This window comes from Raphanus sativus, chromosome 3 (genome assembly GCF_000801105.2).
Source record: "Raphanus sativus cultivar WK10039 chromosome 3, ASM80110v3, whole genome shotgun sequence".
NCBI classification, from domain to species: Eukaryota; Viridiplantae; Streptophyta; class Magnoliopsida; order Brassicales; family Brassicaceae; genus Raphanus; species Raphanus sativus.
This window is the reverse complement of record NC_079513.1, coordinates 19,098,270-19,114,712: the sequence shown is the minus strand read 5'-3', so window position 1 is coordinate 19,114,712 and position 16,443 is coordinate 19,098,270. Positions and strand designations below refer to the sequence as shown.

General features: G+C 35.5%; 2 protein-coding genes across 3 annotated transcripts; one reads left to right on the top strand and one right to left on the bottom strand.

Moving 5' to 3' along the window:
• Positions 1 to 3,982: 3,982 nt before the first annotated feature.
• Positions 3,983 to 4,909, bottom strand: LOC130509609 (glycine-rich protein 23-like). Its single transcript, XM_057005762.1, has one exon. It carries the CDS (start codon positions 4,826 to 4,828, stop codon positions 4,223 to 4,225), a length of 606 nt encoding a protein of 201 aa, XP_056861742.1. The 5' UTR covers positions 4,829 to 4,909; the 3' UTR covers positions 3,983 to 4,222.
• Positions 4,910 to 9,793: 4,884 nt separating this feature from the next.
• Positions 9,794 to 14,912, top strand: LOC108847723 (transcriptional corepressor LEUNIG_HOMOLOG). 2 transcript variants are annotated; one of them, XM_018621046.2, is made up of 19 exons: positions 9,794 to 9,882; positions 10,050 to 10,114; positions 10,208 to 10,248; positions 10,324 to 10,421; positions 10,554 to 10,663; positions 10,742 to 11,022; positions 11,125 to 11,203; positions 11,305 to 11,416; positions 11,589 to 11,638; positions 11,727 to 11,999; positions 12,396 to 12,461; positions 12,558 to 12,788; positions 12,955 to 13,093; positions 13,172 to 13,281; positions 13,384 to 13,533; positions 13,617 to 13,772; positions 13,860 to 13,976; positions 14,146 to 14,343; positions 14,497 to 14,912. In XM_018621046.2, exons 3-19 carry the CDS (start codon positions 10,217 to 10,219, stop codon positions 14,638 to 14,640), a joined length of 2,346 nt encoding a protein of 781 aa, XP_018476548.2. In that variant the 5' UTR covers positions 9,794 to 9,882; positions 10,050 to 10,114; positions 10,208 to 10,216; the 3' UTR covers positions 14,641 to 14,912. The 2 variants fall into 2 exon arrangements, with proteins under 2 accessions (XP_018476548.2, XP_018476547.2); XM_018621045.2 differs by having other exon boundaries at positions 12,949 to 13,093.
• The last annotated feature ends 1,531 nt before the right edge of the window (positions 14,913 to 16,443 follow it).

Here is a 16,443-nt window from a genome sequence, read left to right as displayed (position 1 = left end):
CACATGGCAACGAACGGTTCTCCATCTTGTGCTGAGTATATGGACGCAGCCAGGGAAAGCAAAGACAGCCAAAAACTCGAAGCTTGAGATAGTTTGGTTCTCGAGTGAAGAGCTTCATGTATGGAGATGTGTTGCCTATAACTGGTGATGGTAAGCGGTTAATAAGATAGACGGCTGTCGCAAACGAGTAGGTCCAGTACTCAGGTGGGAGCTCGGCTTGGTGAAGTAAAGTTAACCCCGTTTCGACGATATGTCTGTGTTTCCGTTCAGCTATGCCGTTGTGTTCTGGTGTGTGCGGTGGGGAGGTGAAATGAGAGATCCCATGTGAGGCTAGAAAAGATCTCAAGGCTATAAACTCGCCGCCATTGTCAGAGTATAGGTTTTTGATTTGTTTGCCAAAGTGTTTTTCCACAACTGCTTTGAAAGTGATGAAGGTTTCTTTAACTTGGGATTTTTGTTTGAGAGGATAGAACCAGGTTTATCGGGTAAAGTGATCAACAAAGATAAGGTAGTATTTGAAATTTTCGATGGATAGGACCGGAGAAGTCCATACATCTGTATATAAGTATTCAAGGGGCTGAGAGGAAGAGATTGTATTTGTATGAAAGGGAAGTTTATGACTTTTATTGATGTAACAATGAGAACAAGGAGTTTCTTTGGAAGAAGAAGAAGAAATAGGCAACAAAAACTTAGAAATAATGGAGTTCAAAACAGATAAAGATGGATGTCCCAAACGGGAGTGCCATGAAGATAGAGTGGTTTTCGGTGTGGGTGAGGCAAAGAGGGAGATGGTGTTTGAGGATGAAACCGGCCACTCGTACAACTCAGCTTTAGTCTTGCCTTGGAGTAATCGGACCCCCGTGCTGAGATCCTTCACCTGAAAATGAGCAGGAAAGAATTCAACAGAAACATTATTAGAATTGCATAGGCGATAAACAGAGATAAGATTGCGTTGCAGGTTAGGAACATATAGGATATCATGGAGTTTAAAAGAGTGATTAGGAGTAGTAAGAGTTGTTGAACCAGTATGCGAGATCGGGAGTCCAGTTCCATCTGCGATGGTGACAGCTTCTCCTCCAGTGTAGGGTTGATGCAGCGCCAGATTATTCAAGTCGGTGGTCAGATGGTGTGTCGCCCCACTATCCATGATCCAGTTTCCAGGATTGTAAGCTTGAGTCGTGACCATGTGTGCTCGTGGCTGCCAAGAGTTCGGAGGTGCAGTTTGCCGAGTGGTCTGACCTTGAGCAGCAGACTGGAGTTGAGAGCAGCGTCTCGCACTATGACCTTGCACTCCACATATCTGGCAACGTCCTTGGTAACCGCGAGGAGCGTTCTCATTGCGGTTTGAGAGTTGCTGCTGCTGCCATGTCGGAGTGGAGCGAGCATTGTTGGTGTTATGGCGAGGCTGGTAGGAGTTGCGCTGCGTGTTGCTGCTGGAGGTAGAGCCGCGATGAGTCGCTACGTTTGCAGTGACCGGAGTCGGCACGGAGATCCCGGTGGAGTTCTTGCTGAGCAGTTTGTTCTCATGGTTCAGAAGTTTCTCATGAACTTCAGTCAGAGATGGCGGATTCTCACGACCCTCAAGTTGGTCTTTGATCGTCTTGTACTCCTCCGGGAGTCCTTCTAAGACAAACTCAATCTGATCCTCAATGTCGTACGGTTTGCCAAGCAACGCGACCTGATCAAATCGAGTCTTGAACCCTTGAAAGTAGGCGTCAATGTTCATTGTGCCTTTGGTCCAGGCCTTGATTTGTTGTCGCAGTTGTTGAATGTGACCACGACTCGGTTTTGCATAGGTAGCAGAGAGCGTCTCCCAAATCTGAGCCGATGTGGCTGTGGTAGACAAGATCGGCTGGATCGAAACTGTGATGGCTCCGAGCAACGAGCTGTAGATGAGGCGATCCTGGCGTTTCCAGAGAAGGAAATCGGGATTCGCGGTGGTGACGCCTTCGTTGGTGATCGTCGGAGGCGGGATGACAGTCGATCCATCAAGGTATCCGGACAGATCGTAACCATCGAGCAGTGCTTGAATTTGACGGCTCCACATGAGGAAGTTAGAAGCTGTTAGTTTGGTGACGTTTGTCATGTTGACATTCAATAGGGTTGGAGTGTCGCTGTTGACAACGATGGTCTCGTGAGACGGAGTCGGAGAGGCCATGGATTCAGTTGAAAGAAAAGGAGTGATGAAGAAGAAGAAGGGTGGAGGGAGGAAAAGTTTGAATGTGACGGCTAGGTTTAGTTTAATGGATCAAAAGCTCTGATACCATATAGAGTTTGTAGAACTGAATAATGTATTAGAGAGTAGAAGGAACGTATAAATACAGGATACGACAACTATGTAGGTTATAACTAATTACTAATCTACCCTTTTATACATATATACTCTATATCAGGTCCAAGGTAATTCGTGTGAATACATAATTTTCTTTTTTGTAACACATGAATACATAATTACAAACCAGAAAATCAACCAAGGAAACGTTTTTAGAAATCAAATCACCGGTTCATAATAAATATGATGTTGTAATATCACTAAGATTATAAAACTGTCATTCAAACGTGTTTTAGATCAACATAGTCACCACCGCCTAAATTTTAGGAGCTATGATCGAAAAACTTCTCCTAAAATTTCAACATTTCATATTTCCAAAACTGCCAGCGCACCGACGCAGTTACAGCCGAGGTGGCTAGGAGTATCATCCGGGCGCCAATAACGTTATATAGAAGATACAAAAATATATATCTAAAATTTATAAATCTACTTTTAAAGGAGTTGACGATGAGAACTATGTGATTAAAAATCTGTAAAAACAAGATAAATTAGTAAGAAAGACATGATACAAAAATGAGAAATTGATATAAAGTTTAGTGTTTCAAGTTCAAAAAGATTAGAAAGAAGTTAGAGGCTTTAGAGTAAAAACATTATATTTTGTTGCAGACATTTGATAGAAAAAGAGATAATGTGTAATTTTTTTTATTTACAAAAACAAAAAATTTCATTTCATCAGAAGGTTTCCTGAAAGTTATATAGCCCGTAAATACTATTCATCAGAAAGTTTTCTGAAAGTCATATAGCCCGTAAATACTATTCATCAGAAGATTTCATGGAAGTCGTCTAAACCCTAAATATAAATCCTAAACTTAATTAACTATTTAAACATTTCACTAAACTTAAATTCAACTTAAAAATTGTTTATTACACATAAAACTAAACACATATATGTTAAAATTTAATTTTCAAAAAAATGTTAAGCTTCCAAAATATAAAACTAAGAAAGCATACAATACTACAACATATATTACTAAACTTTAACCAAAGAATACTATTCATTACATTTGTTCATCTATGTTGAAAACTATTTAATTTTACTATATCTTAATTTATATCATTTACAAATATTTTAAATTACATGATTTCAATTTTTTCCCAGCAAAATATTTTTCACAAAATTTATAAATTATTTTTAAGATCTATTATATGAGAAAACTTTTTGAAAGTCTTCCAGGAAACTTACAAAACCTTAGAAGACTTACAGAAACTCATAAGATTTTTCGAAGTTATATTCGTAAAAATAAATTCTTGTTTTTATTTGATCATAAAAGGCCGGATGTAATTTCACAAAGCTTTTAAATTGGCTTTGCATTTGATTGAAGTTTGAGTATATTTTTACATTTTTTTGTCACGTTACATATTTTTTCATTTAAAATCAAGTTTTGAATCATATTTAGCAAATTTCCCTCATTTTAATCCATCAATTTTCTGTTGAATCATATTCTGCTTTCTTTTTTCATTATGTCTGATAACTGTATCATATGTGAGTAGACAATCGTTTATAAAAAGAGTATTCTCGTCTATCTTATCAATAATATGTATTATATTATATATTACTTTGTGAACTATAAATATTTTATAGTTATAGCATCAAATTTTCCTAAAAACAAACATTCAATAACTGTTGCCAATTTCAATTTCAGTTCAGAATAAAGAAAAACTGCTGCCAAAAAGTAAAGCAGCCATTTTATTAACCAAAATTGAAAGTTGAAACTTGAAACCAACCATAGCATAACATGAAAATAGCATTACAATACAAGTGACAACTAATAGAAACAAACATTCACGATTGCTATATATCATTTTTATTGTAATTAATTATCATGTTTCATTTAATTAAATAATAACAACGTACGAATGCATGAGCATGAGCATGAGCCTCATCACTCATTAGTGATGGCCACCGCCACCGTAACCGCCTCCAAATCCTCCTCCACCACCTGCGCCACCGCCGAAGCCTCCTCCGCCACCAAATCCCCCTCCGCCACCAAATCCTCCTCCTCCTCCAGCACCACCACCGCCCCCAAGTCCTCCTCCAGCACCACCCCCGTATCCTCCTCCAGCTCCTCCGCCCAAACCACCACCACCACCTAGACCACCACCGCCTCCTAGACCACCACCTCCACCTAGACCGCCACCGTGGCCTAGACCACCTCCTCCGCCCAAACCGCTACCGCCTCCTAATCCACCACCTCCACCAAGACCGCCACCCCCGCCTAGACCACCACCGCCTCCTAGACCGCCACCGTGTCCTAGACCACCTCCTCCGCCCAGACCTCCACCGTGGCCTAGACCACCTCCTCCGCCCAAACCGCCACCGCCTCCAAGACCACCTCCGCCTCCCAAACCCTTTCTAAAACCCTTCTTGTGGAAGAATGGACGAGGTTTGTGAAACAAGTGTTTGTCGTCCTTAACCTCGACATGTCCTAAGGCAAATTCGGCGACAAGAGCGAATACAAAGATACACACACACGCCCTACGAACAAATAAACCCATAACTAAGTGTTTCGTTGATGGATCTGATGGGGAGAAACAGTTGTGTCAGTGAAGCTTATTAGTCTTGGTCTGTTTATATAGGCATATCTACATAACCGGTTTTCGCATCTTCTTTATTCGTTTTCCTATTAATTCCGGTTTAGTTTTGTTTCTCACTTTCTCTCCATGTTCAGACATTCTCTCTTGATTTTTTTTTAGTTTTGTTTCTCTCCATATTCAGACGTTCTCTCTTGATTTTTATTTATTTATAGATTTCGCATAGGTAGTCTAGTTATTTTATTACTATTAATGAATGAAATTGAATCTGGATAAATGTTAATAAACTTATATGCATTCAGTGTTGAGAAAACCGTGAGGAAAGCCGGCACTGAACTAACCGGTGTTCAACTTGTAACAAAGCGAAATTAATATAATTGGTTGAGTATATGTATAGTTGTATACCACAATAAAATTAAATGATGTCTATCTGTCATTGGACAATTTATTTATGACTGCCAACTACCCAGTCGATCTCTGATCTCATCCAACAAAACAAGAAAATGAATTAATGCCAGAACTGATAAATCTATGATATATAAATATGCATACAAAGTGAATTGTATGCATCAGTTTCCGATGAAAAATGAATAAAATACTATAGAATGTTGGGAGCAAAAGAACCTGAAATTGAAGGATATATACATTGTTTATAATTGTTTATGTTCGTAGCAGTCATCAGTTAGATAGTTCTTTATAAAAAGTGCCATTTCTTGATATATAGTTCATCATATTTATGACCCCTCGCATATTTTAAAAAATTCCATTGACATTTCTTTCTTTTTAGTGTATTGAGAAAAACTAATTTACTACATGAATAATTGTGTCTTCATAAAAAATGAAACTGATAAATTGTGGCTGCTTTATTTCCCTTTTATAGTTGGGCATGCTCTAGTAGCTATACTATAAAGCCTCAATAATTGAAGGATCTTTTTGCATTATTCAAACGCTAAATGTGATCTCATTTGGTGAAAAAGAATCGATCTCATTTATTGTGTCATTAATGGTTCAAACCAAACACGGTATTAGAGCATCTCCAATGTAAAACTCAATTTTTTCATCTAAAATGAAGTAAAAGTGAATATGGAACCAAGAGCTCGTAGCTTGGTGGTAAAGGAGGTACAGCTGTACTGCCCGCCACCCGGGTTCGAGTCTTGGCCACAACGAATTTAACATCCCTTCCGTTGGAGCGCTGGACCCCTTTCGAGGGGATAGTTGGGAATGTGGCTGCCCAGATACCAGAGTTATCAAAAAAAAAAAGTGAATATGGAGCAAAAGTGCTCCAATCCTACTCCATTTTCACTCCATAATGGAGTCATGAACAAACAAAAAATATATTACTCCATTTATGGAGTAAACTTCAAAATGAAGTGAGATATGAAGTTGGGTTGGAGCATTTGTTACTCCATATTCACGTTTGCTCCATTTTGAAGTAAAAAATGGAGTTGGATTGGAGATGTCTTTAACTTTTCAATTTACAACCCAACATATAAAGAAAACAGTTAGGCTATGTTATACTTGTACTATGTATATGCACCAATTTACTAACTTTTGTTTGTTAAATGCACTATTAACCAACTTATTTTTAGAAGACAAAGTTTCATATAGACTTAGGGCCCGACTGATTTAAATGCAGCAGTTGTGATTGTGGATGTGGAATTTGTGGATGTGGATGATTACAGATCCAAACGTTATTTAGCATTTTGTATGATTAGCACAACATTTGAAAATAATTACGTTTGCAGGATATTTGTAACTAGTTAATTATGAAATATTACAGCAGTTTAATTATAAATTATCAATATAAATATATTATAATATTAGAAATATATAAAAACGTACTATTGTGATAAAATATAATAATTATTAATATAATATGATTAATAATAATATTATGTTTATTTATATAATTTTTTAATTAGTTGAAAGTTATAATTTTAATAATTTTTTGAAGATTTATATTAACACTTTTAAAAGAATATTTTATCTCGTTTTATATATGTGTATATCTTTATATATGTATGTATATTAATTTTTAAAAAATCTACTGAATAGATAGTTAATTTTTTTATAAAACAAAGTATGATACTGTTTGTAAATTTAAATTAATATATATAAAATGTGTATATATTTTTATTTATATTATTTTCATTTTAAATTTTAAAATTTATCTTAAAATTTTATATTTATTTATTCACCCGCAACCGCCTGCAACTACAAATGCTAGGTGGAACTAACTTTTGATTTTAAGAGTTTCAGAGCAGTTTGAAACGATTTATAGCAATTTGTTTGATTGTTTTGAAACGCTGTCAACCGATACCAACTGTAAAAACTGTTTTTGGGGATGATAAGAGGAAAACTAGTCAGACCCTTACAGACCAACACATAAGAGAAACAGTCAGGCTATGTTATACTCCATGTTTGAAACTATGCTAGGCACAAGTCATGCGATCGATCCGTGCCTAGTGATTTATCATTAACTCGGACACTATACGGGGAATAGTTTTAATTATTATTTAAGTTTTAAATAATTATATGTCTAGCATATAAACCTATGGGGGAAAAAAGTAAAAGTAATGTAGTGGGGTGGTAAATAGGCTTGCTTCAGTTTAAGTGAAGTCAGGTTCGATGACCAAGAGACTCGTTTTAATTTTTCTGTGCGTTTTTTAAGTGAGTGGCATAGTAATTATGTCACCTTCTTCCTCGCGTTTTTCTTAGTGACCATTTTGGAATCAAAATGAATAAATAGGAAAGAAATGTAGAGGAATAAAATTGTAGAAATAAAAAAAGAATTCTTGTTCCATTTTAAATTTGACAAAGAATAATTTTCTTCTTATTTTTCTACAAAAAACGATAGAAAATAAGAAGGAAAAATTATTTCTTGTGAATAATGATTTTTTTAGAAATGTTAGAAAATGCGCAATTCCTCGTTGTTCCTTAGTCACCTTTCATATTCTTAAAATATACTGCAATTTTTTTTCTGGCGTCAATACAAACTTGTCGAACTCCAAAGTTATATGAGTTTTTCTTGTTGTTTATGCATCAAAATCATAGATATATCTTTTAACATTCAGTTTGAACACTTAAAACTTCAAAAAATGACTTTTTAATCAATCCGATTTCTTGACCGCGGAGGTTGAATTGTAATTAATTAATACCTAATCACTTACATATTCTGTATAAATTTTTTTGTACCAACACATATCAATAAAGTATTCAGCTTCCTTTTATCGGAGTTCCTTGCTATACGTTATCCTTTTTTACGCCGCTTTCTTCTTCTCCTTCGAACCCCTCTGTTTCTTCTCTTTTGACTTATTGAGTAATATACACTTATGTGCATTATGGAGACCATCTATTCGATACTCATACAAGACTCTCAACTAGAAACCATCTACAACTCACACGCATTTGTCTTAACTGATCTAAATTACTTTAGATGACCCAAGAAGAGATGATTGTTTTTAGTTTTTGTTTTTCGAAAACCTATTTTGCATCCAATCAATTTTTTTTTATAAAAATGGATTCCATAAAATTTAAAGAAACTAGTTTATGCAAATAAGTACTTCTTTAACATAAAAAGCAAAATTTTCATAGTTTCTTACTAAACTTAGGATTTTTTTTTTAAAAACGAATTATAGTCATTTAATTATGTTTATGCATTAATATAGGAAAAATAAAAATGATATAATTAAAGTAAACAAATCATATATATAATGAGAAACTGCGCTGGTTCCAGACGGTTTTAATGGTTTTGCAGCACTGTTGGTTGAAAAATTACCGTGTTGTGATTGAGAGCGACTGTCAAAAAGCAATACAAATTCTAAGCAACCAAAAGCTATGCTTCTCTGGATTCAACTGGATCAGAGAAATCAAAGATGGAGTGGTAAATTTGAAGATGGTTCCAAGAGAAGCAAACAAAGTTATAGACAAACTAGTTTTTTTTGAGCAACTAATGAACAGACAAACTAGCTAAAACAAGACTTTCAACCGTTTCTTTCTATTTCCATAATTATATACCGATGTTAATAACAAGTCTTCTTCATGAAGACTATATATACTCTTCATTATTATAATTAATAAATTATGATGTTATAAAAAAAATAATGAAGGACTTTCCTCTCTTTTTAGAGGGTCCACGTCAGATTCTCTTTATTGCCTGTAGGTTCCACGTTTTTACCAGATTCTGGTCTGACTGAACTCGGTTTGGTTTGATTATGAAGAAAGTAATAGTTTGGGTTGGGCTTCCATGTTTGGTTTGAGGATAAATTAAAAAGCAAACTATTAAATGTGGCTTATTGTGTTTAAGCTGGGTCTGGGCCTCCGTCTTTGGCCTGATGAGTGAGTAAAATTTGATTACTATTGGTACTACTTATTAAAATTCGTGATGTATTCTTCTAGTAATTTGTATTTTGTTTAAAAACAAGAAATTAACTTCTAAGTTAAATTTTCTTAAAAAATATCAAACCAAAAAATAATTACTCAATTTTCGAATACCATAAAGATAAATAAAATTTTAAATTCAGAATTCAAAAGATATTTAAATAATTTTATACAGTTTGCCAAACTTATAAAAATATATTTAAAATTTATTTAGTATGTATTCAATTGTGTTCTGTTCAATATGTGTTAAATTTAATTAATTTATTGAAATACAACTATTGATATTTTTTTGTCAGCATTGACATTTTTGTTTATAATATTCGTATTATAGAAGATTTTTGTTTAATTGTATTGATTAAAAATTATCTCTACCATTGCTCTAAAATGATGTAAAACGAACCCGTTTAACCCATTCAAATCACCATCTTCATAAAGGAGCTTCAAGCGAAAACCCAATTCAAGGCCCACTAAAGAGCTTATAACTCCAAACATTTAGGCCCATTAGTAAACCCAAACCGAGCTTATTGAACCAAACCCATGAAAGATCTCCAGAACTGTTTAAAACCTTTTCATCTGATCTCTCTCTCTCTCACACACACATCTGTTTCATGATCGATTTACTTCAATAGCTCCTCCAGGTGAAAAAAACGTTTCACTTGAATCTCTCCAAACCCTAGATTCTCAATTTCGTTTGTTCTCTCTCAATCAAATTGTGACAATTCGATTACTTCTATGTTAAACTCGACGAATCCTTGAAGCTAATTTAATTTTCCTCAATTTCATTCTGACTTCTCTGTGTATGCAGCGCCAATGCTCGATCTCTAATTTTGAAAATCGAATTAGGGTTCTGATCTGTTTGGGTTTACTCAGGTTAGTTTTCTTTTTATCAATCATCAAACAATCCAAATTCTGAGTCAATTCAATTTGAATTAATATTTTAATTACCTCAAATCTCGATCTCAGGCGGAAGCTATGGCGCAGAGTAATTGGGAAGCTGATAAGATGTAAGTGAAATTGTGTTGGTAAAGTCTGTGAACTTTTACAATTCTCAGATTTTAACTTTTTGGGGGTTGGTGTAGGCTTGACGTTTACATATATGATTATTTGGTGAAGAAGAAACTGCATAACACTGCTAAGTCTTTTATGACTGAAGGCAAAGTCTCTCCTGATCCTGTTGGTAAAAAAACAAAACCCACTTCTGAAGTTTATGTTTTGTCGCCGTTTCTTGTTTCATTAGGAATGGGGTTTAAGCTATGTGATTGACTCGTTTGGAGTTTATTTTATTTGTGGTGTGTGTGAATGATGTTAGCGATTGATGCACCTGGTGGGTTTCTTTTTGAGTGGTGGTCTGTGTTCTGGGACATCTTTATTGCTAGGACGAATGAGAAGCATTCTGAGTCTGCTGCAGCTTATATAGAGGTGGGCTATCTACTATCTGGAGATATGTTTTTTTTTTTTTTTCAGTTTGGTGACTAACCAGTGGCTTTGAACTAATAGGCACAACAAGGTAAAGCGAAGGAGCAGCAAATGCAAATGCAGCAGATGCAGATGATGCGCCAAGCTCATATGCAGCAGCGTAGGGATCCTTCTCTTGTGGGTCCGATGAATGCTATTGGTTCTGAAGGGATGATTGGGCAGTCTAATAATGCCAGTGCTATGGCTGCGAAAATGTACGAGGAACGTATGAAGCAACCGAATACAATGAACACTGAGACATCCCAACCCCATATGGATGCTGCAAGGATGGCCCTTCTCAAATCAGGAACAAGCCATCATGGGTAAAAAAATTGTCTCAGTTTATATTTCTTTTTGCATGCGTATTTGCTTTCCTCACACCGTTTTGACCCCTTTCTCACCCTTTTTTTTCTGTCCTGAAACAGTCAGATGGTCCAAGGGAATCATCAAGGAGGTGTTTCGGCAGCACTGCAGCAACTTCACTCACGGAATCAGCAGGCCCCTGTAATTACCTTACTTGATGATGACTGTTCAAATCTCTCCTTTTTCAGGAAAGTTTCCAATTAAATATTTTGGTGTGCATCTGAATCTCTTTGAACGTCCAGGAAATCAAAAGTGAAGTTAATCTTGGAGCATCTCCAAGACAACTGCCAGTGGATCCTTCTCCAGTTTTTGGCCAGGGAATTCTGCAATCAAAGCCTGGGATGGGGAATGCAGGTAAATGAATCCAATGTAATGCGTACCGGATTATACACTCACTATCGCAATTAATTGACCTTTGAATCCAAAGCTAACATATTCTTCCCTGTTATATTCTGAATAATTATGGTGAATTACGCAGGGTGATATGGTTAAATCAGATCTTATGTTTTTTTTTTCTCTTGTGAAGGATTAAACCCTGGAGTTGGTGTTCTTCCTTTGAAGGGATGGCCACTAACTGTAAGTCACTGTGGTTCCTTTGCATGATTTATCTTCTTGTCATTCTAAATCCAGTTCTTCATCAAATTTGTTGACAAATGTTATACAGGGCATCGATAATATGCGACAAGGTTTAGGCCCTCAGAAAGCCTTCCTTCAAAATCAAGGTCAATTTCAGCTCTCACCGCAGCAGCAGCAGCAACAACAAATCATGGCTCAGGTTCAAGGGCAAGGAAATATGACTAATTCATCCATGTATGGTGGCGACATGGATCCTCGAAGATTTACAGTATTGCCCAGAGGAAACCTGAGTTCGAAAGATGGCCAACAGAATGCAAATGATGGCTCTATTGGATCCCCTATGCTGTCAAATTCGTCAAAGGTGAGATTTTTTTCTTCTAAAATCAGCCAAATGCATATCCCTGTTGAATGCAGTGGCATCTGTTGAGCTGAATTCTTTCATTTTTCGGGTGAACTTGCCACAATAAGCATCTCATATGTGTTCGTTAGTTGGTAAATTGGATCAATACGGTCCTTGTAGGTATGTTTGCGATAATTGTAGTCTATGATATCCTGCAACTGCTGCTACTTGTCATTAGAAAAATTTGTAAGATAATGTGTTTGTGTTATCCTAATGTAAATCTATCCAGGGAACACAATTTGGTTTCTCCTTGTTAACCACACCCTCTCAAGAGAAAAATTATCTGCAAGTAATAGCTTTTGACTGCCAAACATCTTTCTGATTTTCCATTTTTCCGTGGCTGTTTTTGGTCTTTAGCTTATCAATATGCCGACAGTACAGCAATCTTCTTCTCAGCAACAAGATCCTTTACTATCACAGCAGGTACTTTTATGTTGATCATGCGGTGCTGTCTATATTAGGATAATTTAGTTTGTAAGATCGCTGATTCACAAATTCCTTTTTTCGTGTCTTTGATAGAACAATCGCAAAAGAAAAGGACCTTCCTCTTCTGGTCCTGCTAACAGTACAGGGACAGGAAACACAGTTGGCCCATCCAACTCACAGCCGTCAACTCCTTCAACGCATACCACCCCTGTCGAAGGAGTAGCTATAACTGGTAACATGCAGCATGTGAATAACATGCCAAAAGGACCTATGATGTATGGTTCCGATGCAATAGGTGGTCTTGCATCATCAGCAAACCAACTGGTATGTTTCTTAAAACAATCTAGCTTAATTCTTGTGACATCTGAATCCAGCATGCAGCTGTCTTGGTGTGAAAGGAAGTGCTTTCTTAGCGGCTTTAGTTTTCTCTTGCATTGCCCATGGAGCCTTGTTATTTTCATATTTCTTATGATAAGAAATATAGCTGCAGGATGACATGGAAGCGTTTGGAGATGTGGGAGCCCTAGAAGATAACGTAGAATCGTTTTTATCCCAAGATGATGGAGATGGAGGAAGCTTGTTTGGCACCCTAAAGCGGAACCCTTCTGAGCATACCGAAACCTTAAAGGGTATTAACTCTCCCCCTCAGACTAAATATGCTACTAACAGACGATTGATAGTAACAGTGGTCCTTTTTTCTCTTTCAGCTTTTAGTTTCAGTGAGGTTGGCTCTATAAGAAGAAGTGCCAGTAAGGTCATCTGCTGTAATTTCTCATCTGATGGGAAGTTGTTAGCTAGCGCTGGACATGATAAGAAGGTGCAACATCTTAAATCTCTGAGGATGGAGCATGCAGTTTTCTAATAGGTTTTGTTTGTTTAAGAACAGATAATGTGGACGCTAATTTCTTTTTGTCAGTAGGTTTTTATTTGGAACATGGAAACGCTACACACTGAGATCCCTCCGGAAGAGCATGGTCATATCATCACAGATGTTCGTTTCCAACCTAATTCAACTCAACTGGCTACGTCTTCGTTCGACAAAACTATCAAAATATGGGATGTTTCTAAGGTATAGTTAATTCATCTCTTCTTAACTGTATCCATTTTTTTCTTTTTCTGTTGTGACTGACCACTTACTACTAATTTTTGCAGCCTGGTTACTTCGTACGAACAATTTCTGGTCACAATGCACCTGTAATGTCCCTTGATTTTCACCCTAAAAAAACCGATTTGTTCTGCTCTTGTGATACCAACAATGAGATTCGTTTCTGGAGCATCAACGCTGCTAATTGCCTTCGTGGTATAAAGGCAAGCCCCCTCTGGACTTTCGTATGCATTGCCTTCTCCTCGAGTTGAACTTTGTTTTTTCTAATCTTCTAAGTTTTTCAAGCACAGGGTGCTAGCACGCAAGTACGGTTCCAGCCAAAAGTTGGACAATTTCTTGCTGCAGCTTCGGAAAATATTGTGTCAATTTTCGATGTTGAACAGTACAGAGGGGTCCATTCGCTTAAGGTAAAAACCCCTGAAGATACTTATTTTTGTTTTACTTCTTCATTCAACAGCATAGGACTTTATTTTCTACTTTTAGGACTTATGCAACTTGGAAGTCCAATGTGTTCTCTTGTTTGACAAAATCGAATGATTTATGTCTCATGGGATGGACTTATCTTTGATCTGTTAGGGACATTCCTCAACTGTGCATTCTATTTGTTGGAACCCAACCGGAGAGTTGGTAGCTTCTGTTAGCGAAGACAGTGTTAAAGTATGGTCTGTGAACTCAGGAGATTGCATCCACGAGCTCAGTTCTAGTGGAAACAAATTCCACTCTTGCGTTTATCACCCTACCTATCCCAATCTCTTGGTCATCGGTGGGTACCAGGTATTCATTATTCATATGACCCCCCTGAATTTCACAAGCTTTGATAGAATCTGTATCACCACCGTTTGATAGAATCTGGCTCCCTACTGTTGCTTCATGTGAATGATTTCTCAGTCAGTTGCTTTAACTTTGGTAAAAACGAATCTGTTGCAGTCGATAGAGTTGTGGGACACAGGAGAGAACAAATGTATGACACTAGCGGCTCACGAGTGTGTGATCTCTGCCTTAGCTCAGTCATCTTCAACAGGAATGTTGGCGTCTGCAAGTCATGACAAGTCCGTAAAGATTTGGAAGTAGAAAAAATATTTTATCTTCTTCTTCAAGAAGAGCTCGGGACTATTTTTGAGTCTAATTCTTTGTTAAATGTTTGAAATCAATAAGTTGTTTAATGGGTTTGTTAGCGCAAGAGCAAAGGGACTTGCTTTGTTTTATGATCCGTACTTTCTTTCTTGTTGTGATCTCTAGTGTTTGAAGTGAGACACAGAGATGTAAGTAATTTCCTCTAGTCACCGACATTTTGTTGAAATAATTTATTTTTAATAAGCAACTAAACCCTTTTTAAAGGCCTCTATTTGGTTCTATAAAATAAAAAGGCCTCTATTTGGTTCTTCAGAATAAAAAGGCCTCTACGGAAGGCACTTGGTTAGTTCGTTAGTAAGTTAAAGATGACCCATACAAAAATCTAGCTAGACACATTGTAACAATACCAAGTTATCTAACTTGGAAATTAGAACTAAAGATGAATGGTTCTATTGATTTTGGAGAAATGATCTAGGTGCAAAGACAAAATAGCAAAAGGTAGACACATTGTAAAAATACCAAGTTATCTAACTTAGAAATTAGAACTAAAGATTGAATGGTTCTATTGATTTTGGAGAAATGATCTAGGTGCAAATTCAATAGCAAAAGGATACATTCATTGATAAATCAATTTTGTTAGACAAGTTTTCTCAAAAAAAAAAAACTTATTTTACATAATTAAGATACAAATTTAGTTTAGTATTTGATTCAATGTTAGGTTTATCCTATTAGGACAAAATACTTGTTTTTAATCTAAAAATTAATTTGCCCTTATTTAAATAGATCCAAGACATGGAGGAGCACCTTAATCGCTTTTGTCAAGTTCGGAGGTCTGTTCTAGACTTCTAGTACTACTAGAAGTTGACATTCCAAATTCGTCCAATTTCTTCCTAAACGAGCGTTACATACTTTTCGTTGGTCATACCCAAAAACACAGTAAAGAATTTAGGCCATATTGGTTTTTGTATTCGATGCACTATCTATGTGTAGCATATGAATACTGAATACAACAATTAGATATAACATTTAAATATTATTTAATTTTGTAATTTTGATAATAAATTTCAGTTTTTCATTTTTGCAATAATATGTAATTTCGCAATATGAAAGAAAAAAAATAATTTTATGATTTTAGTAGAAATTTTGATTTTAATTTTTTTTATAAAAAATAACGTTTTGCAAAATAAATCATTTTGTGGTTTTAAAGAAAAGATAATAGTTTATTTATAAATATATTTAGTAATAATAATTAATATAACCTATTATTTTTATAAGAAACTTGTTGCATAAAAACTTGTTATTTTTATATCTATATTGAAAAGTATATTTAAGTATTTTGGATTTTGAAATGGAAATGATGCATCTAATTTTTATATTTTTAGTATTTCAAATATCTAAATTTTCTAATTACTGTGAGTTTTACATTAAAATGCATCGTCTAACAATATTAAAATTGCATACAAACTAACAACAGCTAAGTATTTAATTTCATATGCATCATCCAACATAAAAAAAAACAAACATGGCCTAAGTATAATCATCATTTTTCCGGAAAAAGATCTAAAAACCATTTCATAGTATTTAATAAATAATATAAAACCAATTGACAGAAAAAAAGCTATCACTATAAAAGAACAATTTGCATGTTGACAAAAAAAAATAACATGAGTCGTCATTTCTATTTCTTTTTTTTTTTTCATTTCTACATGTATCGTTATTATATTACACTCAAGTTTTCAGTATTTAAAAGAAACAAGGTTCAATTAACTGAATTGTACATTAAAATAAATAAAAGAAATA